The sequence below is a fragment of the Passer domesticus genome, chromosome 25 (assembly GCF_036417665.1).
Source record: "Passer domesticus isolate bPasDom1 chromosome 25, bPasDom1.hap1, whole genome shotgun sequence".
In the NCBI taxonomy this organism is placed as follows: Eukaryota; Metazoa; Chordata; class Aves; order Passeriformes; family Passeridae; genus Passer; species Passer domesticus.
The window spans coordinates 5,222,039-5,249,180 of NC_087498.1; the positions used below are offsets into that span (position 1 = coordinate 5,222,039).

At 53.0% G+C, this 27,142-nt stretch overlaps 2 protein-coding genes across 4 annotated transcripts; both read right to left on the bottom strand.

Moving 5' to 3' along the window:
* FKBP5 (FKBP prolyl isomerase 5) lies at nucleotides 1-20,781 on the bottom strand. 3 transcript variants are annotated; one of them, XM_064399273.1, is made up of 13 exons: nucleotides 20,702-20,730; nucleotides 15,953-16,032; nucleotides 13,773-13,848; nucleotides 11,243-11,360; nucleotides 10,278-10,422; nucleotides 9,943-10,085; nucleotides 8,775-8,889; nucleotides 5,493-5,649; nucleotides 4,961-5,051; nucleotides 4,134-4,217; nucleotides 3,512-3,697; nucleotides 2,490-2,729; nucleotides 1-1,159 (listed from the first exon to the last, which is right to left on the bottom strand). In XM_064399273.1, exons 3-13 carry the CDS (start codon nucleotides 13,781-13,783, stop codon nucleotides 1,052-1,054), a joined length of 1,398 nt encoding a protein of 465 aa, XP_064255343.1. In that variant the 5' UTR covers nucleotides 13,784-13,848; nucleotides 15,953-16,032; nucleotides 20,702-20,730; the 3' UTR covers nucleotides 1-1,051. The 3 variants fall into 3 exon arrangements, with proteins under 3 accessions (XP_064255343.1, XP_064255342.1, XP_064255341.1); XM_064399272.1 differs by lacking the exon at nucleotides 15,953-16,032 and having other exon boundaries at nucleotides 20,702-20,781; XM_064399271.1 differs by lacking the exon at nucleotides 15,953-16,032 and having other exon boundaries at nucleotides 11,243-11,435; nucleotides 20,702-20,772.
* Nucleotides 20,782-20,811: 30 nt separating this feature from the next.
* On the bottom strand, nucleotides 20,812-25,409 carry LOC135285958 (basic proline-rich protein-like). The gene is made up of 3 exons (XM_064398762.1): nucleotides 24,666-25,409; nucleotides 23,060-24,246; nucleotides 20,812-20,862 (listed from the first exon to the last, which is right to left on the bottom strand). The coding sequence occupies exons 1-2, from the start codon at nucleotides 25,407-25,409 to the stop codon at nucleotides 23,248-23,250; spliced, it is 1,743 nt and encodes a 580-aa protein (XP_064254832.1). The 3' UTR covers nucleotides 20,812-20,862; nucleotides 23,060-23,247.
* Nucleotides 25,410-27,142: the final 1,733 nt, after the last annotated feature.

Sequence of the window (27,142 nt, forward strand, 5' to 3'; positions counted from 1 at the left end):
TACTATTTTATTTTTTATTTTCTTTTTTCTTTCAGTTGTTTATTTTCAAGCTCCAAAAGGGGTATTATTGTAGAGACAGGAAAAACAACAACTGGAAAGCTGTTCTCATGGGGTAGTGCCAGTGTCCCTCTGGGATGGACAGGGCTGATGGCTGAGGAGGCAGCAGCAGCTCTGGTGCAGGGACACACTGTGCACCCAGGACCCCCTCACCATGGGAAAGCTGCTCAGTGGCAAACCCATGGCACCAGCTCAGACCCAGCCACTGGCTTTCTGCACCACATGTCAAACCTGCTTTTTAATTTTCCCCACATAGAGATCCCAATAAAAGCAATAAAACTCCCATTTAAAGCTGGGAGCCAAGGGATGGGGTGCAGGCTGTGGGTTGGGCACCTGCAAAGCTGGACAGGCTTTTGCTCTCTAAAGAAACAGGAACCAGCTCCTTCAGAAGGTAAAATCAGAGTGTGCCCCCCTCCCCAAACAGTGCTTTAAAGACTAAAGATGTCTCTGCACCCAGGGGCTGCAGCAGAGGCCGTGGGGCTTCTCCTCCTGGCTCTGCCCTCCAAACTTTGGGCACAGGGAGTCAGCAGGAGACAAAGGCAGTCCCTGTCCCCAGGGCTGTGCTGGGACAGCCAGAGGCAGCACTGCGGTGTGCAAGGAGTGTGCAAGGAGCACGTCCCACACCCCAGCTCCTCCCAGAGGATGCTGTGCTGAGAGTGGACACAGGGAGCTGGAACAAGCTGTCTACGGGAACCTCCCAGGAGCCAAGCGTTTTAATTTATCATGCTAATCATTTCTTTTCTTTCCCCTGCTGTTTAAATGGTGTTTGTTCCACGTGCAGTGGTCCCACGGTGTCCTGCCACTCCTGCTCTGCCCCCCGCGCCCCCAGGGCAGGGGGACAGGGTCGCTTTTCTTTGCGAGGTGCTTTTGGCTTCCACGATCACACAAACTGTAACAAGCTTTACAAGGAAACACTGGCAAGTCCCAAGGTTTGGCAGCAACCTTTCTCAGTGTGGGCCGAGGGCACGAGGCTGTTCCTTCCCCTCCTCCTCCATCATACGTGTCCTTCAGCCTCTTCTCCTTCAGCACCAGGAGTTTTGGGTCCTTTTCCACACGCCGCCTTCTCCGCTGTTTTTTCCACACCAGTTTTGCTGGCTGCTTCCTGCCAAACAGCAAATAAAACAACACTGAGTGGGAAAGGGGAGAGGGAAGGGGCAGGCAAGAGACAGGGATGCTGGGAATAGGCTCAGGGAGTCCAGCCTGGGAGGGGAGAGGTAAAATTGCCCCCCACAACTCCCCCGTGCCCATGGATGGATGGATGGATGGATGGATGGATGGAATTCATGGATGGATGGAATTCATGGATGGATGGATGGATGGATGGATGGATGGATGGATGGATGATGGATGGATGGATGGATGGATGGATGGATGGATGGATGGATGGATGGATGGATGATGGATAGATGGATGGAGGGATGGATGGAATCCATGGATGGATGGATGGATGGATGGATGGATGGATCCATGGATGGATGGATGATGGATGGATGGATGGATGGATGGATGGATGGATGGATGGATGGAATCCATGGATGGATGGATGGATGGATGGATGGATCCATGGATGGATCCATGGATGGATGGATCCATGGATGGATGGATCCATGGATCCATGGATGGATGGATGATGGATAGGCAGGGAAGAGAGGATGAGGAGATAAGGCAGCAGTGTCAAAGTGGAGACACAGGACTGAGCTGTGGGTGAGCCCATCAAGAGGAGCCCTCAGGCACAGGGAAGCCTTTTGCTGCTCCAGCAGTGACTGTGCCCATCACAGCTGCCCACACAAGCCAAGCACAGAGCCAGCAGCTGGCCAGGCTGGCCCTGATCCTTGCCCCAGCATGCTGCTCCCCAGGGGCTGCACCAGTCACTAAACCCACAGCCTCAACCTCCAGACACTGCTTCAGAAGAGGTTATACTAAAAATGACCCACGCAGGTGGCTTGCAAGGCTGTGGCCTCTCCCATTACAGTACAGCGGGTTTTGTTCAGTGGAATTTTGGACGAGAGCCTGTTCTGAGACAGCGATCCCTGCCCCGAGCAGAGGAGCAGGTATTGCCTTACCAGCTGCAGGAAATCCACACTATCATGTCTCAAAATACTCCTGCCAGGGAGGGAATGACACTTCATTTTACTGGCCACCAGGAGTTCATCAACACTCACTAGCTGGGAGCAGCCAACTTAAACCCCAGTGCCAGCCCTGTGATCAGCCCTGTGAACTCACACTGCAAATGCTTTTATTGGTGACTGAGCACCTGATGGCACCCTCTGCATAAGAGAGACCAAGAAGTAAAAACTTCTTCCCACTGCAGCAGGCTCTACCCCTCCATCCTCCACCCTGATCTCTAATTTAATTTGGTTTATCTCACCACAGACCTGTGGGGCATCCCTCAGCACAACCCTGGATGGACTGAAATGAGCAACAGCACTCACCTTTGCATCCCTCTCTGCAAACTTTGTGAACATGTTGGCGTAGATCCTGCGGTCCCTCTCGTTGTGCTCCTTGGTTTTCTTCTGGCACACGGAGATCTGGGACTTCGCTGCTTTGTTCTGTGGGTTCACTTCCAGCACTTTTTGAAAGTCACATTTGGCCAGCTCGAACTCGTTCATCAATAACCTGGCTTCACCCCTCCTGTACAAGCCTTTCTCATTGTCCTGGTCCAACCCCAGAGCCTGGGAACACACACAGGTCTCTGTTAACATCCCTGAGCCCTCCCAAGAGATGCCCTGCAGCTGAAGCCTCAATAAATCTGTCAAAATTAGGACAAGGTGGCTTCAAATCTCCAGAGCACTTGCATCTTGCTCAACGAAAATTGCCTCATCTCCATCAGCAGCTGGGAGATCATTAAAGTAGTTTTATTATCTCTCCTTGCTTAAAATACCCCTGAGTGTGGCAGGGGTATTCCTTCTTATACAGAAAGAATTTTTTTAAAAACTTCACCAAACTCCCAATGAGAACGTGCAGGAGAAGAGGATGCTTCATCCTCCAGGCTCATGCTGATGCCTCAGGACTTTAGCTTTTATATTTTTAATATACTTGTAATCCTGTAATTCTTTTGTGTATAACTCTGAACTCCATGTACAGTGTGAGCTGCTGCTCTCCCATTTTGGGCAGACACAACAATTCCTCTCTGGAATCAAGGACACCTCACTGCCTCAGGCCCCAAGAGACAGAAACAAAAGTGAGGTGGCGGGGAGGAAACTTGGGGTAAATCACTTCATTAACTGAAGCTGTAATTGGAGGATTAACCCCCAATATGCAAATGCCCCAAACTTATAAAAGCATGAAAACCCATTGTCCATTTTTTTGTGCGTAGCCCCTAAATATACCTCAAGGCCCTTCAACAAATACACCTGCTTTTTATTCCCTTCATTTTTGTCTGGCCTCTGTTTTTGGGTAGCCCATAGAGGCATCAGTTTCTGGGGACCCGGGGATGGCATCAGGGCACCCCTACCTTGTCACAGCACTCGACAGCCTTGGCGTACTCTCGCAGCTTCAGGTAGCACATGGCCAGGTTGAGGAAGGCAGCCAGCAGGAAGGACTCCGAGGCTTTAGACTCCTTTTCAGACAAGCCATACTCCATTTCCAGCCAGGACACAATCTTCCCGTACTGAATCACTGCCTGCAGGTACTTGCCCTCCTGAAAGGAGCAAAAAAAGAGGCTCAGCTGCCCCTGGAATGTCCCGTGAGCAGGTGGCAATGTCATGTGGGGTGTTCAGTAAATACAGGGGAGGAGGAGGATCCCAACTCCCACAGAAGCAGCAGGCTTGGGAAAAGCTGAGCCAGAGCAGTGGGGAGCTGGGATGGCCCAGCTGGGAAGGGGAACGCAAAGCCCCTCAGCACTGGGAAGGGTTTGAGCTGCTGTCCTGCCCTGCAGGGAGCACACAGAGCCAAGGCAGTGCTGGCAAGGGATGAGACATCTCAGGGAGCATCAAGGAGTGAGGAAAAGGCAGAGGAAGGGCAGGACTTGCCCTCCCCAGCCCAGTCTGGGGGCACATGGCTTCTCTGACACCGATGGGTGCCAAATTCAGCCCCAGCTCCCCTCCTCTGCCTCTGCCACCCCCAAATCCACAAACCTTGAAGTACATCGTGCCCTTCTCCTTGACCACGGCTGCCTGCTCCAGCTTCTCCTTGGTGTCCATCTCCCACGACTCCTTGGCCTGCAAAGGAACACTTGGAGCACTCCCAGGGGAGCAGAGCAGCCTCCCCTGCCCCAGCAGGACTCCCTGGGGCAGTGTGGTCACACTCAGGGCTCAGCAGGGCACTGCCACAGAGCCTGGAGACACGTCCTGCCCCTGCTGTGGCCAGAATGATGGCACAGGCAGGGGAACCAGGCAGGGATGTGCAAATCCCATGGGCTTCTCCTGCATCCCATCCCCAGCCTTCTCATGGGCACAGCCAAGGGCTGGCTGGATGGACCAGCTTTTATCTGTGCAGTCCAGGGGGGAAAAAAGTGGAAAAAAGGAGAAAAAAGGGAAAGAAAATAAAAGGAAAAGAGAAAAAAAAAGGAGAAAAAAAGCAGAAAAAGGAGAAAAAGAAAAAAAGTCAAAAAAAGGAAAAATGAGGAGAAAATATGAGAAAAGAAGAGGAAAAGGGAGAAAAAAGGAGGAGAAAAAAAAGAAAAAGAGGGAGAAAAAAAAGGAAGAAGAAAAAAATAATATTAAAATAAAGAGAAAGTACAAAAGGACAAGGTTAGGAACAAATAAGACACCCAGCCTTGGACCTCAGCCACAAGAATAAAACAAACCAACAGAGAAGAACAAATTAAGAACACGAAGCTCCTCGGTGACGTGTCCACTTCAGCAGGGGCTGGGCTGCAGCCACGCCAGGGACAAAGGCTGGAGGCTACACAGGCCCTGACACTGCTGCAGCCCGGGGGGGACAGCAGCACCTCTGCCCTCACCTTCTCAAAGCTCTTCAGGGTCACCTCGTACACCAGCTCTGCGTTCCCCTGGATGCCGTATTTTGGCTTCCCAGCCTCGCCAAAGCCGTACCTGCAGGGCAGGGGGAGGCACTCAGAGAAAGGGAAAACCTTATTTTCAGCAGAGCTCGCCCATAAATGCACACCCAGGTTGCCACCCACAGCTTTCCAGCATTCTGGGGACAGGGTGATGAGAATCTCCATGAGCAGAGGTCCCTGTGGGTATGCAGTGCATGCACTGGGAATCATCCCTTCTGCTGCATCAAAGCCATCATTTTACACAGGCTTCTCTGCACCTCTGGTCATTTCCAGAGAGACATTTTCATTTCATACACTGGACTTGGCTAAAGCCCTTTCACCTGTTTGTTTTTTTTTAAAGCATCTCAATATTCCTGTTAATATGCCACTGGTCACCCCTGCTGGTGTCCTCTGAGACTCTCCTGGAGAATCCCATTTCAGGATCACCACCTTCACAAGGGCTGGAGGCTGAGACCCACTCAGCACTGCTCCTCACCGTGGGCTGAGGTAGAGGATGCAGTGCTCTCCCCTCTGCATCTTCTCCAGGGCCTTGTCAATGCCGATGGGGATGTCGTGGTCCTCCCCTTCGCCCACGACGAATTTCACGTCCTTGCAGTCGAACCTGCGGCCGCCACAGAACCCCTCCAGGTGAACTGCAGGGGGACAAGAGGGGCAGGGTGGCACCCACAAGCACCCAAACCTCGGAGAAAGGTGGGCTCCAAAAAGAGCCCGTTGTCCAAAAGACAGATGCTTTGAATTAGAAAGCATTTTATAAAGCTGCATCTCTCCAAAACTCAGCAGAGCGCGGAGGAGGGAAGAGCCAGGGCTGGGGGCAGCCTGGAGAAGAGGGATGAGGAGGGCTTGGGAACGTTGCTGAAAAGCAAGGCAGGCATATCTTGTCTAAGCAGGGACCAAACAACAGATAAACATCGTGACTAATATGTTCCCCTCGTACTCAAGTGCACGAGTCAAGTCTTACTGGAACTGGATATTGCTCCTGGCACGGCGCCACGCAGAGTTTATCACGGTGATTACAAATCTCCTATACTGTGCTATACTGCCTTGACTCCTGCCTGGAAAACAAGGCCACGTTCTCCTGACTCCGAGGACTCAAAGTACAAGATAAACTCTTTTTATTTTTAATCTTCAACCAGGAGCCGTGCTGTTCCAGCCCCAGACGCTGGCAGAAGCGCGGGCAGAGCGGACACTGGGTACCTGGCACATTCACCACCTGGCACTCCTGGCTGGCTTTCCACAGCAAGATTATTCTTTATTTATTCAAACCTGAAGACGTTCCAGGCTTTGGGGACGCTTTTACAACCTTTGCATTCTGCTTGCAGGGTAAAAGGCACACACACACACGTGCAGGCAGGCATCAAGCAAAAGCAATTTCACAAGGAACTCCTACATATTGTTGGGGGGGGAAAAAAAAAGCTAAAACAAACAACAATGAAAAAAAAGCTTTGTAAGAGGAAAAATTCACAACTGTTCTTAAAGGTTTTGCAGCCTGCAAAGACATGAGCTTTACCTTTGTTTGAGGGGAACAGAATGCAAGCAGAGATGCTGCAGGGCACTGAGCATCCTGCTGTGGCGGCAGGTGAGGGGCAGGACAAGCTGGGTGCCAGAAACAGCTGTGAGGGTCTGGGCTCTGCACGGGAGAGCTGCAGCCTGGGCTGAAGGAAATCTGACTCCATGCCTTGCCCTGGGACCCACAGATGTTTTTAGGATGAGAGGCATGGACCAAGCCAGCCCCCACTGCAAGGGCAGGTCCAGCTGCCCTGAGAGAACCAAGGATGGGATGGGTTCCTCACTGCAGGGGCAGGATGCCAGGCTCTGCCTTGTCACCCCCCTCGTGCCACCAAAGCCATGCTGGGGCTCAAGCAGAGGATGCTCAGGTGCTTGCCAGCTCCCTGGGACACATCCTGCATCCATCACTGTGCACAGTGACCATGGCAGGCAGGCTGCTGTGAGCTCACCCAGCTTGGGATGAGGACAAAAGGCAAATCCAGCTCCTCCAGGGACAACCTCTGCTTTTGCACTACTCAAAACCAAGCTGGCTGGTTTTTTAGGCACAGAAAATGTGGAAAATTCTGCCTAAAATACAGGTAAACCAGCCACCCCACAGCACCGTGCATCTCCCTGCACGTTCCTGGTGAGATTAAACCCACAATCCCTGACCCCAAAAGCAGCACTGCAGCTGCCCCAGGTCCCACATCCCCTGTGGGATGTGGCAGTGATGGGAGGATCCACTTTAAAACAGGATGCACAAGGGGATGTTGTGCTCCTTCCTTCCAAGGACAGCTCTGCTCTGGTTTAATTGCACAGAAAACACACCGAGCACAAGAGGGGAAAATCTCTGCTCGGGTTTCCAGGAGTGGGTCAGCTGGTTCAGCAGCTCTTGGATTACAGAGAAAAAAAAAAAGTCACTGAAGGAACATCACTCCGGTTGCAGCTCTGACTTATTGTTCTCTCAGTGCCTGCAGCGATTTTGTTTTTGAAGAGCTGAGAACAGAGTGTACTGAGTGCGGCTGGCACACGAACTTGATGTGCTGACAGCAATTTGTACTCAGATTAAAAACGGAGAAGGAGGAGGGGTGTGGGGGGGAAAGGATGTAACAAAAGCTGGAATGCCAGATTTCAGCTGCAGCACAGGTTTTAGGGAGCAGAACTGGGATTTAGGGTCTGTAAAACTTAAAGCCTATAAAAACCCGGAGGTACTTGCTCCTGGAAGAGAGATTTATTCCAGCTTAATTCCAGCAGCTCCCAGCCACACAGCTGAGGTAAACCATCACAGCCCTGCCCCAGGGTGGACTGCTGGGTCCCCACAGCTGCTGTGCCACCCCCAGCACAGTGACCACGGCTCAGACAGTGGAGTTTGTGTAAAAATCTCATTTTTCCCTAAAAGAAAGTCTTATTAGAAGAACCAGCCACTTAAAGCTGCGAGCTTTGTAAACTCTCACAACTCAGATTCAATTTCTCTGTTGATAAAGGGACTTTAGGATCTTTGTGTACAGGAGCTCTGGAATTAAGAAATTAAAGCAAATGCCCTGTGTGTGTGTGTCTGAGCAGCTCCTATGAAGGAAAAACCCCAAAGCCCAGTCTGCTCTCCCCATGAAATGTCTGCTCCAGAAATGGGACCAGAAGAGGGAGAGCCCAATGGGATGTGAGTTCCTCATCCTCCCACACCAGCTGAGACCACCCCAGCCTCAGCAAACCCCTTGTAATAATTTCCTTCCCCCCACCATCAGCAGATTTGTGGCCATAAGAGAAGGGAAAAGCCCCATTCTGTGATGAGACCCCCCCCAAAAATACCATCAACACTGGAATGAGGAGGCCAAAGAAAGTGCTGAGTGTCCAAAATACTTAGCAAGTGTTGAGGGAGGAAGGGCTGGCAGCTGATGCTTGGGAGGCAAGGCAGAGGCAGAGGTTTGCAGAGGGCACATCCCAGAGCACCCTGAGCTCTGCACTGGGATGCAGAAGGGGTGGGGGGGACACCAGAGCCCTGAAACCCCACGGGGATTTGCTTCTTCCATCCTGCCCCAGCTCTGGGGTTTTCCTGAGCTGCTGATTTTCCACCCAGCCCTGCAGGGCAGCAGAGCCAGCACAGGGGCTGGCCAGGGAGAGCCCAGAGGAGCATCCCCAGCTGCTCTCCATCCATCTGGGCCCTGGATGTGTCACTGCATCCCAGCAGGCACCCTCAGCACTGCCAGCAGCTCCTGGCTGGGATCAGCTGGGGACAGGCTGAGCCCTGCTTGTCCCACAAGGAAGCAGCACTCACTCTCCACGGTGGCACCTTCGTTAGGGTTGGAGTAACCCTCTCCCTTCCTCTTGATCCTCCTGATTATTCCTCCATCCTCAAACAAGTCCTCGCCTTTGAAGTCAAGCAGCTCGACCTAAAAAATAATAAAGGAAAAGTGGGCAGAGCACAGGGGAGGGGAAAGGAGAAGAGAAAAACAACAGCAGCAGTTCATCCCTGGCTGGAGAACCAAGCCAGCTAATTCTCCATTCAGCTGACGAGCAGAAGTTGCCCATAAAACCCAGATCCAAACCACAGCATAGCACACAGGATTTATTAGAAACTGGGACACATCCAGTACCTGAAGCACAACACAAAGTAACAGCAAAAATAAGTTTATTGAACCTGTAAGGGTACAACAGAGCTGCTGCTGGAAGATGCTGTGCAAGTCCCTCAGTGTGGGCAGGAGCTTCTCCTTCATCCTCTGATGGGACCAGCTCTGACCCTCAGCTCAGTCCACACTCGACTTGCAAGGACTGAGCCTTAATTTAGGACAGACTCCCTCCTCCTCCCGTGTCCCAAGGAGCCCTGCCCAGGGAGCCCTCTGTGCCAAAACCTTAACTTTCCTACCACCCCTCAGCACTAATGGTTTTTTAGCACCTGGAGGCATTTCCCAGCTGCTTTCTCCTTCCCATCTGCATGTTGAAACCAGGAATCTGCCCACTCCCCGCCCCAGCACCAGGATTCTCCTAAGCTGGAGTTTCAGTCCCAGCCTTCCAGCTCAGACACACATTTCTGAGAAAGCCCTGGCAGCAGTTCCTGGAGCAGAGGGACACGTTTCAGGAATCCAAGTTGGGTTGGTTGTTGGGGTTTTTTTTTTGTTGTTGTTGTGGATTTTTTTGTTCTTGTTGTTTGGGCTTTGTTTTTTTTATTATTATTATTACTATTAATTTTTAAATTTTTATTTCTGAGCTGGCTGGCAAGGCAGAAAGGGAGCCAGCTTTCCCATTCACACACCAGCTCACCAGCTTTACTTGCCTCCAAAAAGAGGGTGGCATTGGAGGGGATTTTGGGGCTTTGGGCTTTGTTTTTTTATTATTATTATTATTATTACTATTAATTTTTAATTTTTTATTTCTGAGCTGGCTGGCAAGGCAGAAAGGGAGCCAGCTTTCCCATCCACACACACGAGCTCACCAGCTTTACTTGCCTCAAAAAAGAGGGTGGCATTGGAGGGGATTTTGGGGGCACTGCCAGCAGAGCCGTACGCATACTCCGGTTTGCAGAGCAAGTAGCAGATCTCTCCCTTCTTCATGGTGGCCACCCCAATGTCCCACGCCTTGATTACCTGGCCTAGGAGAAAGGCAGAGTTCAGGCAGGAGGGAGCACCCGGCAAAAAACCCAACCCAGCAACAAACCCAGCCTGGGTGCACCCAAAAACCCCCACGCTGACATGAGTTAAAGCAGTGGGACAGCACCAGCTGATCCCCTGGCCCAGGGTGGTGGCAGCCTCCTCCACCCAGGATGGAGCCCTGAGCAGCTCACCCTTGCCCAGGCTGAAGATGAAGGGCTCGTTGCGATCGCGGCTGGAGTCAAACTTTTTCCCGTTGGCCAGTTTCCCTTTGTAGTGCACATAAACCTTGTCTCCAATCATGGGAGACTCGTCCTCACTCCCAGGCCTCTTGATGATCTGAGAGAGAGAAACCAGCCGTGAGCTGGGGAGGGAGGGAGATACACACAGGCATTTGCATAAAAAAAAATAAATATATATACACATGCATATACACCCCAGTGCTGCCCCAAGGAACAGGAGGGGGCTATTCAGTTTGCCCCTAAATTTCCCCATCATCAGCTCCTAGAAACAAATCTCAAAGTGGAGCCAGAGCAGTGGAGCTGGACTGGGCTGGGAGCAGAGACCAGTCCATACTGGGTGGATGAACAAACCTGCAGGGAGTGCAGCTCCACTCGCTCTCTGTCTGTCCACATTTTACTCACAGGGGTGTGTCAGTTCACTACTCACTCCTTGTCAACACTTTTTTCTGAGCGCTGCAGCCGGGAACAAGCAGTTCTCGAGCTGAGGATGGAGCAGGGGAGGATGCTATTCTTGGAGGAAAGGTCCTATTCAAGTGGAGAAGTGTAAGTGCTGAGGAGCAGAACTATCCAGAAAGGGCCCTGAATATGAAAAAGGGGCTGTGGAGCAGACTGGATGACCTCAGTAATGTGCTCTTTCTAATGTTTGTGAGTCACACACAGAAATGCTTTGTGGATTTACAGCTAATAATCTGATTAGGAACACAATAGCAGTGAAATCCATGGAGCAGCCGGGCCCACCAGCCTCAACCACCACTCCATTCCCCTTTACTCCAGGCAACGCTCATCCTCTTTGCCTTGGAAACGAAAGAACTCAATCCTACAGTTCTGAACCCTGAGGGCTGGGGCTGCAGCCCAGCGGGGTGACAGTGCACCCCAAAGTGCAGGAAGGCAGGACACTCCTGGCAGATCCCCCTCACCTTCAGAACCCCTCGGTCCTTGGACGGTGTGATGTCCTCCCCACGCTCAGCCAGGGCTGCTGCCTGCACCTCCCCTTCGCTCTTGGTGGCCTCATCAGTGGTCATGGTGTCCTTGGACCTGGGGGGACACGGCAGACACCCCGTCAGGCTGGCAGCAGCAGGGGAGGTGGTGGGACAGGAAAGGGTTGTCACCCTGCGTGGAAAGACAACGCGCAAGCAAGCATTTTCCCCAAAAATTAAAGCAAGCCCAACACCAAAGGAATCCCAGCTATTTGGGTGGATAAAGAGAGAAAATTCATGGCGACAATCTAAGGAGCTGAGGGGTTTTTGGGCAAACTGCTGGAGCACTGTGCTCCCAAATGTCACCGCATATGCAGCCAAGGTGCCAGAAAAGCCACGTTTTCCATTGAACACAGACTTTTTCCAATGGTTCCTGGTGAAAAAAAGAATTGCCTACAGTTTCAGAAACATATTTCCTGATGATTTCCTTCAGACCATGGGGCTATTTTGGTAGCTGCACTGCTGGGTGACACATCATCAAGGAAACATGTGACGGAGAATTAGAAAGCGATGGATTTTTTTAAGACATAAACCAGATCTATTAAAGCCACTGTAATTGTGAAACTTTCCCACAGTCTTCGGCGTGGAAAGCTGATGTTAACCAGCAGGAGAAATCATTCATTTGGGGGATTCAAAAAGAGCAAAGAAAGGATGTTTTCAGCTCCAAGGAGAGATAAGTTGTGCTGCAAGAAGAATTGCTTTCCTCGCAGCCGGGTGGAAAGGGAAGGACTGGAGCCCGGCCCCCCCAGCACAGGAAGCCACTGAGACACAAAGAGCCCTGAAATGGAAGGAGCAAAGAGAAAAATAAGGGAACTACTTGTTGCAAGGCTCAATTATCACAGTCTTTCGGGTGATATTTAATGGGATTCTGCTCCCTTTGCGCTGCACTGCTGGGGTTTCAGATGGGAACATCTTTTAAAATAAAATAATTAAAAAAGCAAAGCAGCATGTGGTGAGACCCATTATCTCACAGGTATTTATTGGAAAACGTGCCATGGGTTTCTTTGGAGGAAATGTTTGATGATGTGGGTGGTGAAGCACTGGTTACCCAAAGGGTGATGGATGCCCCATTTCTGGGAACACTTGGGTGAGTTTGGACAGAGCCCCGAGCAAACTCATCTAGTGGAAAGTGTCCCTGCTCATGGTGGTGGGGCTGGACTAGGTGGCCTTTAAAGCTTCCTTCCCATGCAAACCATTCCATGATTTGGGTGCTGGGATGGTCTCCAAGCCACCAGAGCCTTCCTCTTGGAGAGGAGGAGGAGGAGGAGGTGCCCATCCCAGCACGGGCACGGCACCAGCTCAGGACTTCCCAGCACAGATCCCATCCAACACCAGGGACACATCACCCATAAGGACCAGGAGAAGCCCAAAAAGCAGTGAATCTTGCCCAAGGATCACCACCTTGAGGGGACAGAACCTGCCCAGGCCCACCAAGCAGCCACCAGCGGGATGCAGGAGATGGACAGGGAGGTGCTGGCTCCGGCTCGCCGCTTGCTAAATCCCACCAAGAGACATCTAAAAATACACCCTACGCATCCTTCTCATTATTTTTCTACGTAAGCAATTAGAGGAGTCATCCAGGGAAGCTGGCCAAGGCAGGCAGGAGGGGAGACTCTGCGTCAGCAGCAGTGGGAGGGAAGGAGCCCACAGGACCCAGCTCTGAGATGTGGCCCACGTTAGGAAAGAGCTCCCGGCTCCTCCGTCCAGCAAAAACGGCTCCAAGTAGGTTAGAGAAAAGAGTGCACTGCTCCCACTTATCTCCCATTTGGAGCGACAGGAGGAGGCTGGCCAGGGGCCAAAATCCCAATTAATTTGAGACAAACAGTTGTAGGGCAAAAAAAAAAAAAAATCTGCTACTCCCTGAGGTTTAAGCAGCGAGCAGGCAGGGATGTCACTGAGCACAGCAAGCTTGCTGCTGGTGCCAGAGCCTGAATCTTCTTGTTTGTATGCTCTGGATTCAGGGAGGGCATTAATTAATCACTCTGTGCAAAAGCCCCTGGGTGTTTCTGACACCCCAAGCAGATCCTGCTTCCCCGTTGCTGCTACTACCCACAAGATGAATGCTGTGAGTCTGTAAATGAGGCCAGGATAAACCATCCTCCCTCCTCTGAACATCCACACTGCTCATTTCCCTGGGACAGACACACGGACGGGTCGGAGAAGCACAGAAATAAATAAACCAAGCCTTTTAATTTTACAATTCCCTCTCCACACAGGTGGTGAGGGATAGGTGAAAATTCAGAGGGGAGGATGGGCTGCAGCTGTCTGACCCCGGGCTGAGGACAGGCAGGTATCACACACGCTGGGCTTTCACCAAGCTCACGATCCCCAGCCGCGCTTCCTAGAAATCGGCAGACGGGAATCTGCCAGCTCCAAATGGAAACTTCATGTTGCAGATCCCTCCCAGGGGCTCGCAGGAGGGGAAGGGATGGGGAACAGCAAGGCTGGGCAGGGTTTTGAGGGGTCTCACCTTGCCACCATGCAATCCTTGGAGAAGGTTTGAAGGTGCAGGGAGAGTCCAGGCCCGGAGACACAGCGGGGAATAGCTGGTAAGAAGAGGTGGGGGACAAAAAGAAAAAAAGATGAAAAAACCACATTTTTTTAATTCTAAAGTAAGATTTCAGGATTTGAGAAGAAGAAGGGAGAACAGAGCAGTTTTGAGCCACAGATGATGCTCCACCATGGTCAGAGAGGGGTGATGAAGACTATGGCCAAAAACCTGTTTTGACTCGTTGTTTCCACAAAACAACATCTTACCATCAGCTTTACAAAAAATAATTCAAGGCTATATCCTGTCCAAGTGTTTCACTGGGATGAAAATTAACAGAATGAAAAAATAAGAGTTGGCTGCTCTGGGGTTTGTTTTTTAGACCCACTTAGCACAAAGCACTTTCACTTCCACGGCACCACAGCAGCCCTAAAGGTTCAGATTGCAACACAGGAGGGAGTTTCTTGAAAACGCAAAGGTCAGCCTTAAAAACAACAAATCTGAAAGCACAGCAGGGGGATGTGGGGCCCTGGATCCTGGTGAGCATCACCCCAGTCCCAGCCCCTCGAGCTGGACAGCTGCACAGGCATCCCCCAGCCCCAGCACAGACTGGTAATGAGGAATAACCCAATTAGTGCAGCAGCTGACTCTCTGCACTGTCCCACGGTGGATTGCTTCCCCTTCCATCACAAACTGCTTTTTTCCTAATAAAATCCCTTCTTGCTGAGCAGGCAGTGCCTGTGCAGCAGGAGAGGGAAGAGCAGAGCAGGGGTTTCTCCTGGATGAGACACATCAGGGCCAGCCTGCTGAGCAGACACCAAGGAAGGTGGTGGTAATGAGTTAAAATTGGGATTTCTAACAAAATATCACCTTCCTAAGATGGACAAGCAGCTCCACATAATCCTCAGCTGCATCCCAACACGTAAGGACACACCTGGACATTCAGTGCCATGCCTCACACTCATACATCACAGTTAATTAACATTTTTTCTTTTTTTTTTCTTTTAAATCCTGGCCACTTGGCTTTCTCCACCTCCTTCAAAATAAACAGGGAAGCCATAAAATTGAAACTATTGTTCACCAACTGAGAGCTCCCATGGATCAATTTACTTCCTAGCCTGCACGTTGTGCAAGCAGCCAACACCCAGGCACGGCAGCTTCTGTTCAAACAAAAAAAAAACCAAAATGCAAACAGAGCTGCTGGCATTGCCCAGCACCCCGAGGAGCCCCCACGGCACCCAGGGTGAGCTCTGCTTCACAGGGGCCAAAGCACAATCCCTGAATCCTGGGGGAACACCAGGGAGACCCTGGCACCCAACAGTGCCACCCACGCCTTGGGGACACTGCAGAGTCCCCAGACACCTCCCAAGGACCACCAGGAATCTGCCTATTAGCAGAAAATCAGCAAAAGGGAAAGGTTTTAAAACAATTAAGAGGATAATGAAGTGAAAAAAGAAATCTCACTTAAATACAGCAGTGGATGCTCCCATCCACTGGCTGCAGTGTTCTGCCTAGCTAATGTTTTTAAGCTTCTGAAATGGTTTTATTTAAGGTTCAAGTCACAATTAATTGATTTTTTTTTAAATATGTGGAATAAGAGGCTGTTCCTCAGCTGCAGAGAGAGGAACAAGTGAGCAGGATGGGTCACCAACCCTGCCAGAATAAATATCCCAGGCAAAAGCAGGATGGGTTCAGTGTCTGTGCATCCCCCGGGGTGAGGTGAGCAGGCCCGTGCCAGCAGCACACAAAAGACTTTCAGAGAGGAGTTTTATCCCCCCACTTCACAATATCAACCCACTAAAAAGAATCTGGCTCTTCTGCTGGTTTTCTAGCAAGGAAATGCTCGCTTGGTGCTTTTCCCAGGTCACTTCAAAATAAAAAAAAATAAAATCAGAGGGATAAGGTGCTCTGACGTCTCTTGTGAGCAGCCTGTGGTCCATCTCCTCCAGAGACAGACACAACACCTCCACTTTCACGTCAAAATAAAAAAAAACAGCATTTTCTTTTCTCCTCCCTTATTTTGAAGGATAAACTTACACCAGGGAAAAGAAAACCCACTTTTATTTGGCATTTATGGGCAGCTGCAGTCCCCAGGGGAGAAGGTGCCGGGGCCAGGATGAGGCTGAGGATTCTCCAGAGATGCTCTGCAGCTCCTTTCCTACCTGCCCCCAGCAAGGATTTCAGCTGCCTCCACCACAAAAACCACAGCAAGCCTCAGCCACAAGAACAGATCCTCAAAACACTGGAAAAAAAACCAGGAATGCCCAAAGTTTTTGCTCTGCACCAGCAGGGAGAGGCAGCAGCCTGCACCCATCCTGCTCCTGAGGGGCTGACACGGCTTTTGATGATGGCTAAAACAAAATAATCAAGGAAATATGGTAAAATGAGGGTATAAGGAGCTGTTCCACACCAGCCTGGCAGGGAGGCCAAGCACCCTAACAAGCTCAGAGGCTGTACATATGAATGACATATATTGAATGACATACAAATGACATGTAAGACATGAACCAGTGGGGAATGCGACCTCCTAAAGCCCTCATAAATTGGGATTATGTAACTGGACAGGGAAAAAAAATAATAATATAGCCAAGCAGGTTATATAAACCATCTGTAAAATGTGAGAAAGTACTTGACATCCCACTACCCACTCCTTGGCACCCTCTCCCTGGGTTTTCTGCCACCAAAAATGAGCGAGGTCCTTTCAGTTGTGTCTTCTCCCCTGGTCAAAACAAGCAGGGACAGCAGACCAGCCAGGCTTTTTGGAATTAAATATTCCACCTCTGGCTGTTAAATGTGAAGTTTCCCTGCCCATACAGCAGCAAGTGAAGTCCAAGGCCTCCACAGACGACTCAGAGCAGCCTCCTGGCAGCTACACCAGTGCTGAGCTTGAAATTGAATTTCAAGTGACAGCTGGGGGGGGACTAAAATAAATACAAAATGGGAATAAACAAGAAACTCCTTGTTTGCCAATTCTGTTTTAATTTAGCCTTTTCTCCGGAATAAATGTGGCAATTAAACTTGGATTTATTTAAATTTTTGTTTGTTTGTTTGTTTGTTTCTAAAAGCATCTCACTGCTCATAACAGATTTGGGGTTTTCTCCAAGCAACTTGGAGCCAGGTGACCCCTGGCAGGGGGAAAGCTGGGTTTGATGATTTATCCCCAAAAATGAGGGCTCAGCAGCACCGGGAGCATCCCCAGGGGGGAATCCCCAGCTCAGCACCCAGAAATAACTCAGCACCAAGAAATAACTCAGCACCCAGAAATAACTCAGCACCCAAAACCATCTGCACCAGGGGCCTAAAAATGCCAAATTATTTTGGGCAAAGAGCAATTCCCAGGGAAACAGCAGCCAGCTCTGGTGCGAGGGAGGATTTCTTGGGGAGCATCACAAGGGGACAAAGTGCAGGAGGGGACTGGGGTGGCACTGCCATGGCTGGGGACACTGCAAGGGGCAGGAGGGGACTGGGGTGGCACTGCCATGGCTGGGGACACTGCGAGGGGCAGGAGGGGACTGGGGTGGCACTGCCATGGCTGGGGACACTGCGAGGGGCAGGAGGGGACTGGGGTGGCACTGCCACGCTGGGGACACTGCGAGGGGCAGGAGGGGACGGGGACAGCGTGGGTTTGGGGACAGTGCTGCAGCCCCAGCAGGTCAGCAGCCCCTGCCAGCACAGGGTGACACACACACCTGTGACACACACACCTGTGACACACACACACCTGCGACACACACACACACCTGTGACATACAGTCCTGTGACACACACACCTGTGACACACACATACACACCTGTGACATACACACACCTGTGACACACAGCCCTGTGACACACACACACCTGTGACACACACAGCCCTGTGACACACAGCCCTGTGACACACACACACACACCTGTGACACACACACACCTGTGACACACACACACGTGACACACACACACCTGTGACACACACACACATGTGTGACACACACACACATGTGTGACACACACACACACACACACACACACACGTGTGACACACACACACACACCTGTGACACACACACCTGTGACACACACAGCCCTGTGACACACACACGTGTGACACACACACCTGTGACACACACACACACCTGTGACACACACACACCTGTGACACACAGCCCTGTGACACACACATCTGTCACACACACACACGTGACACACACACACACACACACACACACACACACACACACACACACACACACACACGTGTGACACACACACGTGTGACACACACACACACACACACACGTGTGACACACACCCAGGGGGGCTGCATCCCACCTGGGCTGCTCTTTGGGGTGGGGGCACGTCCCAGCACTGCCGCTCTTTGCCAGGCTGCTTTCATCCACTGCTTCCATTTAATGCAAACCCAAAAGTAACGAGAACATTTTTCCATCGAAGAGGAATGCTGCTGTGTGCAAAGATGGGACACTGCAGGTTGGACTGCAGCCCCTCACAGTCCTGACTCTTCCCCTCTCACAGTTACTTTAATATTATTTTCCTCATTTTCCAGCGCTTGCAAAATCAGAAATCCTTACTAATCACAATCACTAGTTATGGAAAAAGCCTGTCAGCTCCATGACAAACACGTTACATGAACAACTTGTACATTGGAGCACTCGTGGCCACTTCTTTACACCCACAAGCACAGAGCATTAAAATAATAAAAACCCCTTGCTAAGGAATATCCATTTCCCTGCTGTGTGCACAAAATCAGGAGGAGCTTCACAGCTCCCTCAAGGGGCTGCAACAACTTCATAGAAATTCACGTAACCGAGAGCGGCTATAAAATAAAATTGATATAAAATAGTATAAAACGAGAAATAACTGAGGACAAAGTATTTTTCAGACCATTTCCAAAATATTTTTCCCCTGAGCTAGTGTGGGAGCTGCAGCCAGCCCGAGGAGGTCTTGGTGCCAAGCATCTCAAACCTTCCAGCAAACTTTCTCCTTCTGCAAGCAGGTAATTAATTAAAACGCACGTAACTGCACAGCAGAGACGTTCCTGAGGGATGCAGTAAAAAGTTTGCTTTTTACTCAGGAATTGTCCTCATTTTTTGGCTCATCCCAGCAGGAAGGTGCTGGGAAAGGACCTCAGCATGACAGAAGTGTGTGCTGGGCAAACACAGCCCTGGGAAGATGAGGTTCTTTGCATTTATTAAAAAAAAAATAAACAAAAAAGGCCAGATACAGGCTCTGCCAGACGTATTTAATGATTTTCTTCTCCCCAGCCCTTCCACAAGACAGGGGAGGAGGCAGGAGGGAGGCAGCAATTTGTGCTTTCAACTTCTTTTAAACTTTTAATGCCAGTTCCCAGGTCGGCTTTGATATCCCAGCGATGGCCTCAAATCCACCTCAAGTTTAACAGGGTGAGGGTGAGACACTGTTTAAACTCAATCGTTAAAAACATAAAGTATCAGCTCCTGGGGTGGTTTTTTTTTTGTGGGTTTTTTTTTTTTGTATTTTTTTTCCTTTTTTTGGTGTTTTTTTGTTTTGGGGTTTTTTGTTTGGGTTTTTTTTTTGTTTGTTTGTTTTTGTTTTTGTTTTTTTTATGGGGTTTTTTTGGTGTTTTTTTTTTTTGTTTGTTTTGTTTTGTTTTTTGGGGTTTTTTGTCCATGATATTTTATTTTTAAGGGTGATTTTTGCACCGGTGGGGCCAGAAATTCGGCGCAGCTTTGGGGGCTCAGCTGGAAGCTGCAGCCTGGGGACACAGCGGTGACAAACACCAGTCCCACGAGCTCCCGCAGCCCACCGTGTACAATTCCGTTTCCCGGCAAGAGCAAGCTCGCCCCAAGCTGCCTTTTGAAACCAGGAGCTCCGGGAGAGTCTTGGTGCCCGGAGAGGAGGGAAAATCGCAGAAACTTTTTAAAAAACCACATTTACCTGCAGGCACGGCTGCAGCGCCCCGCGGGCTCTGCCCGGCGCTGGCAGCGGAAACGCTGCGGCTGCTCCCGGGAGCCTCGGACCGGGCGGGAGCGGGGAAAGAGAAATGCGCTGGGGCAGCGGCACCGGGATGTACCGGAGAGGCACCGGGATGTACCGGAGAGGTACCGGGATGTGCCGGGATGCACCGGGATGTACCGGAGAGGTACCGGGATGTACCGGGATGTACCGGGGCAGTAACGGGATGTACCGGGATGTACCGGGATGCACCGGGATGTACCGGGATGCACCGGGATGTGCCGGAGAGGCACCGGGGCAGCACCGGGATGTACCGGGGCAGTAACGGGATGCACCGGAGCAGCACTGGGATATACCGGAGCAGCGCCGGGATGTACCAGAGGAGCACCGGGATCTGCTGGAGCAGCACCGGGATGTACCGGGGCAGCACCGGGACGTACTGGGGCAGCCCGGGATGCACTGGAGCAGCACCGGGACGTACCGGGGCAGCACTGGGATGTACCAGAGCAGAACCGGGATCTGCTGGAGCAGCACCGGGATGTACCGGGGCAGCACCGGCATGTACCGGAGCAGAACCGGGATGCGCCGGAGGAACCCGGGATGTGCTGGAACACCCTGGGATGTACTGGAGCAGCCCCGGGATGTGCCGGAGCAGCCCCGGGGCAGCACCAGGATGTACCAGAACAGCCCGGGATGTACCGGAGCAATACCGGGATGTACCGGAGCAGTAAAGGAGCATCCCCGGGCACCGCTGCGGGAACTCCTCCCGGCACCACCGGCGGCTCCCCGGGGCACGAACCCCGCTCCCATCCTCAGCCATCCCCTTCCCCACTCGGGTGGCCGGTGTCCCCCGCCTGTCCCCAGCGGTGTCCCCAGCCCCGCCCTGCCCCGCGCTCACGCAGCCTGACCCCAGCACCCCGCAGCCCCGCACGGGCTGTGCCCAGAGCGGCTCGCGGGGCTGCCCGGCCCGCGGGTCCCACCTGTGGCCGTGGCTGTCGCCGCTGTCGCCGCTGTCGCCGCCGCCCGGCTCCGAGTGGCCCCGGCGCCCGCCCGGCCCGGCCGCCCCGCCCCGCGGGCCCGCCCCGCCCGCGCCTCATTGGCTGCGCCGCCTGCCCGTCTCCGGTGTCTGTATTGCTATTGGCTGCGGGGGAGGCGATATGCAAATCAGAGCGCTGTGCCCGCGCGCTCTCCCGGGCGGCACCGGCGGGGCCGGGCGGGGACAGGGACAGAGGGACAGGGACAGACAGAGGGACAGGGACAGAGGGACAGGGACAGAGGGACAGGGACAGGGACAGACAGAGGGACAGGGACAGAGGGACAGGGGCAGGGGCAGGGACAGAGGGACAGGGACAGAGGGACAGGGGCAGGGGCAGGGACAGAGGGACAGGGACAGGGACAGAGGGACAGGGACAGGGACAGAGGGACAGGGGTGGGACAGAGACAGGGATAGGGGACAGGGACAGGGATGGGACAGGGATGGGGACAGGGATAGGGACACAGGGACAGGGAGAGGGACAGGGACAGAGGGACAGAGGGACAGGGACAGAGGGACAGGGGCAGGGATAGGACAGGCACAGGGACAGGGATGGGGACAGGAACAGGGACAGGGTCAGGGGATGGAGACAGGGACAGGCACAGGGGAACAGGGACAGCCCGGCCCCGGAGGTGCCCCCGAGATGCCCCCGAGGTCCCTTCGTTCCCCCCATGTCCCCAGGGCTGTCCCGATCCCCCCCAGCTCCCCCGGGAGTCTCAGGAAACAGCAGAGTGCAGAATTGCCTCAGCTGGGGACACAGGTGAGGGTTTGGTGGCCATAGCAGCTGCTGGGCACACAGAAATGTTCCAATTCGGGACGAAGGAAATAAGATTTTTGTCAAGAGCTGCCTCAAGGATACCCCCCCGAGATTAGAAATCAGTGCTTTTGTGATTAAACACCTCATCCCTGCTCACTGCTGAAGAGCCAACAGGGGCAAGAAAATTTGGGGGCAGATTTAAACTGGGACATCTCAGAGTGTTTTTTATAATTTTTTAGCAGGTTTGTGGTGCAATGAGTGCCTGCAGCTCCCAAGCTGCACCCTCGATCCAATAAAACCTTCAGGGCCAGGCTAAGGCAGCACTGTGCTGGTAAATGCTCTCTCACAGGTCTGCTCCATTTGCTGAGTTTGATTTCCCCAGCTGTAATTTAGACACTGGTGTCACTCATCAGAAATACAGAGTGAAAATTAAGGCTTGCTTTAGAAAATAAATTTTTTAAAAATTGTTTTCATGGCATTTAATTTTCCCCCTCTAAAATAACGCTGGTGAATCTTGCATCTGGCTTCAAACATTTCCCTCCCGGCTTTGAATTTCCAAGAGCTTTAAATATTCATTTAGAAAACAAAACTCAAATACTGTGGCTTTGCAATACCAGGAAAACCCACAGCATAATACCATCAGGCCCCTGAGATAACACCAAAACCCTGAAAAACCCCGTGGGACCCATGGCAGCAGTGGGGGGTTTTGTCCTTGTACTACAAAAATGGTAAATTTGTTCTGTTTGCATAGAAAGCACCTCCAAAAAATATATGGGAATAAAGAGCAGAGTTGCTTTTTTAGAAAATAAGATAATTTTTTTTCAAAATCACCCCTCAGCTCGCTGGTTTTTTTGGGGGGGGAGATGTCCTCAACCCTCCACCCAGCCGGTGCTGGGGTCTGCCCCGTGCTCCCCCAGCCCTGTAACACAACCTGGAGGCAATAATCTGTTCCATAAATAATCCAGCCCGGCTTTGTGACGCCTGCCAGGGGTACTGCTTGTTCCCCCTGGCCCTCCAGCTGGGCACACGTGTCCTGCCCCGGCCCCGAAAGGACAGGGAGCCTTGGGAGAGGCTGGAGGCAGGAGCAGAGCCAAGGATCCTCGTGTGAGGTGAGGGCAGAAAGAGAGAGAGAAAAAATAATTAAAATAAAGCAGGGGGTATTTTTATTCATCCTTGTCTTCTGCTAAAAATAGCCGGTGTTAATCTGGCTGGAGAGCATGGGGAGGAGAGGAGAGGAGAGGAGAGGAGAGGAGAGGAGAGGAGAGGAGAGGAGAGGAGAGGAGAGGAGAGGAGAGGAGAGGAGAGGAGAGGAGAGGAGAGGAGAGGAGAGGAGAGGAGAGGAGAGGAGAGGAGAGGAGAGGAGAGGAGAGGAGAGGAGAGGAGAGGAGAGGAGAGGAGAGGAGAGGAGAGGAGAGGAGAGGAGAGGAGAGGAGAGGAGAGGAGAGGAGAGGAGAGGAGAGGAGAGGAGAGGAGAGGAGAGGAGAGGAGAGGAGAGGAGAGGAGAGGAGAGGAGAGGAGAGGAGAGGAGAGGAGAGGAGAGTCCCCCACCTTGGCTGCACCACGAGGAGCCACAGCAGTGATCTCTTGAGGGGGGAGGAAGTGGGTTTTCTCTTTTCTCTCGGTTTCCTTTCGTGTGTGCCAGCACAAATAAATCCGAAATAAATAATAATTTATAATAAATAATAAACTAATAAACTAATAATAAACAAGAAACTAGAAACAATACATAATAAATATTAAATTATAAATGGTAAATAAATGATAAATGATAAATGATAAATGATAAATAATAATAGATAGTATATAGTAGATAATAGATGATAATAGATAAGAGATGATAATAGATAATAGATAACAAATAATAGATAGTATATAGTAGATAAGAGATGATAATAGATAAGAGATGATAATAGATAACAGATAATAGATAATAGATAATAGATAATAAATAATAAATAATAAATAATGAATAATAAATAATAGATAATAAATAATAAATAATAAATAATAAATAATAAATAATAAATAATAAATAATAAATAATAAATAATAAATAATAAATAATAAACTCTGCCCCCGATGGTCCCAGGGCAGGGATCCTCCTCTTCCCAGGGATCAAACCCATCCTTCCCACCAGAACCGGATCCCCATTGCCCATTTTGGGGATCAAAGCAGCTTTTTTTGCATCCTGACGGTGCCTGGCTTCCCCCCGGTGCGGGCACCCCTCGGGGGGCCCCGCTGGCCGCTGGCACCGGGGGGCACCGGGGGGCAGCGGGGGGCAGCGGGGCAGGGCCCGGGGGGGAGCTGGAGCTGCTGTTTACGGGAGGTGCAGCCAGGGTTGCACAACACGGAGCAGGAGAACAGCGTGTCCTTGCCACCGGCTGTGGGTGCAGCCGGGCTCCGGCAGGACGGACGGACGGACACGGGGACAGGGGACACGGGGACAGAGGGACACGGAGCCAGGGGAACACGGGGACAGGGGGCAGCAGGGCAAGACCGCTTGCTTGGCATGAGGGCTGTGGAGCCCGGGGGTGCGGAGCAGCAGGGAAGCCCGGGATGGGGCAGGGACAGGGACAGGGACATTTCTGTGTGAAATTGCCCTCGATGTCCCTGCGGGAAGGCGGTGGGAGGGTGCTGCGTGGGGATGAGGGGCCAGACCCGGCCTGGGGCGATCCCTGGGATCCCCCCGAGGCCTCCCCTCTCTGCCTGGCTCCATCAGGCTCCCACCACGGCTTCTTCACAGCCGAGGGGCCAACACATCCCCCTCAGAGAAGCCCCGGCTCTGCCACAGGCCCGGCCCTGCCCTACCCTGCAGCCGGATCTTTCCAGGTGCATTTCCAACCCACAAATTACCGGATTGTGGCCCAAATCCTGGCTCTTGTAGCAAAAAGCCCCCAGGCCAGCCCCACAGGGGGCACCTCCCTCAGAGGCCTCCCTGATCCCGGATCCATCCCTGAGCTCCCATCGGCCTCACGGCTCCCGTCCTCCCTCACGGCTTCCTTCCAGACACCGGGGACAGATGAAAAGACACTAATATTTTTTTCCCAGATTATTTCCCTCCCGAGGAGAAGGGGAAAATCGCTGCCTTCCCCGGCTGGCAAAGAGCCCCAGAGGCCAGGGCTCCCCCAGGCCTGCCGGAGATCCAGCCCCGCACGAGAAAGGGCAGGATGCAGCAGCGGGGCCGGAGCAGGGAGGATAAATAAAGTCCGGCTTTGCCTTCCTGGCTTGTGGCCACTTCTAACACAAAGTACATTCCGGTCTGGACGTAACGAACTGTACCAGCCTCGGGGGAGGGCGGGCGGCCGGGGGTGGCCGGGCTGAGGGGGGGCGAGCCGGCTCCTCTGCCCGGGGTGGGCGCAGAGGGGTCGGGGGGGATCAATCCCCCCGAGGCTGTGCCCTGCCATGGAGATGCTTCCCCGCCAGACGGATCTGAGACCCGAGAACGCCTGGAGACCGCCCGCAGGTGCCCCAGTGCTCGCGGGGTGGGGGCACGGCGGGCACAGAGCGTGATTTGGGGCCAGCGGTGCGGCTGAGCCCCCCGAAGCCCCTCCGGCAGCTGCCGGCGTTTCGGAGCCGGTCTCAGCCGCTCGCCGGGAGCCCGGAGGAGCCGCCGGGGCCGTGCCCCTGCCGGGAGCTGCACCGGGCGGGCGCGGTGCCAGCGCCCGGCGTGGGGACGCGATGTACCGGGAGCGCCGGGAACAGCCTGAGTCAGCGCCGGGCCGGCGGGGGGGCGCCCGGCCGGGGACACCCGCGGCCGGCTGGGCTCGCCCGGGGCTCCGGCTGCAGGGGTCCGCGGTGGGCTCAGCACCACCGCCCGGCAAACCCCCTGCAACCCCCCGGCATCCCCCCCGGTATCCCCCCAGTGCTCCCCCAGCACCTCCCAGGACACCCTCGTCATCCCTTCCAATATCTCTCCTAATATCCCATCCCAGTATCCCCCTCCATGTCCCCCCCAGCATCCCCCACAATATCCCCCCAGCATCCCCCCGGACCCCCCCATCATCCCTTCCAATATCCCCCCTAATATCCACCCCCAGTATCCCCCCAGTGCTCCCCCAGCATCCCCCAGGACCCCCCCATCATCCCTTCCAATATCCCCCCTAATATCCACCCCCAGTATCCCCCCAGTGCTCCCCCAGCAGCTCCCAGGACCCCCTCGTCATCCCTTCCAATATCCCCCCTAATATCCCACCCCAGTACCCCCTCCATGTCCCTCCTGACATCCCCCCCAATATTCCCCCAGTGTTCCCCCCTGCATCCCCCAGGACCCTCCCGTCATCCCTTCCAATATATCTCCTAATATCCCCCCATGGCCCCCCTGGAATTCCCCCCAATATCCCCCCAGTGTTCCCCCAGCATTTCCCAGGACCTCCCCCATCATCCCTTCCAATATCCCCCCTAATACCCTCCCCACTCCCCCCCATGTCCCCCCCAGCATTCCCCCAATTTTCCCCCAGCATCTCCCAGGACCCCCTCATCATCCCTTTCATTGCCCCTAATATCCCCACCCCAGTATCCCCCCCATGTCTCCCCTGACATCCCCCCCAATATCCCCCCTCATCCCCCCAGCATCACCCCCAACTCCCTTTCAGCACCCCCCAAGAGTGAATCCCCATCAATGTCATGGAGGTATCCCCCAAAATCCTCACCCTCGGTCTGCTCCCCAGCCCAGCTCGCCAGCATTTCAAGGAATTTAAGGCTAAAACCACCCCGAGAGGGGGAGCCCAGCTGCAGGGAGCCCTTCCCCCAGGCTGGCTGTTCAGAGCACCCCAGCATCCCCTCCTTGCCCTCCCCACCTCCCTGCAGTGCCCTGCTCCCAGCAGCACAAATTATTCAGGATTTTTTCCATGTGTGCCCTGCTGGGCAGCATCGGGGGGGTTGTGGAGGTGTGTGGGTGCCTGGATGTTCTCCCAGGGCCATTTCTCTGTCCCCGTGTCCCACTTGTAACCTCCACCACTGCCCTGAGCTGGGCAGTCCTCAGCCCTCAGCAGCTCTGGGGGGGCAGCTTTGAGAGACCCCACTCGCAGCCCCGAGGATGGGGGAAAGACTGAGATCCTCATGCCAGGTTTGGGAGCCCCCGGGGCTGATATTTGCCTGGGATGGGTCCCTGTCCTTCAGTCTAATCCTTCCCCTCTTCCAGCTTCAGGGGGAAAAATGTCAGAGTGGGAAAACAGGAGTGTGTCTGACATTGTTCCCTCTGTCACAGGCAAAGGCAAAGCCAAAGCAGCCGTGAAAAATCATCAACAATTGGTTTTGGCAACAAGAGGCAAACCAGAGCTTTCCATGAATTTTTTTTTTTTCTTTTTGCTAGAAAGGTTGCTTTTCTTCCAGAGGGAGCTTGAAGGATGGCTTCTTGCCAGCATCGTCCCAAAGCCATCTCCCTGGGACAGCGAAAACCTGGCCCAGATTTAGGAAAACCCTAAGCCACAGGATCAGGCCCCCACACCCCTGGGGTCTGCAGCTGGGGTCTGCACCCCGTTGTGCCCCATGACCTGGAGCTGCCACGGGGGTTTTGCTGCTGCAGGCACAGCTCGAGGTGCCCCAGGCCAGCAGAGGGTGGTGGGGGCACACTGGGGCATCTCCCCGAGGATTCGGGATTCCCCAAATCCCTGCTGCTGGCTGGGGTGTCCC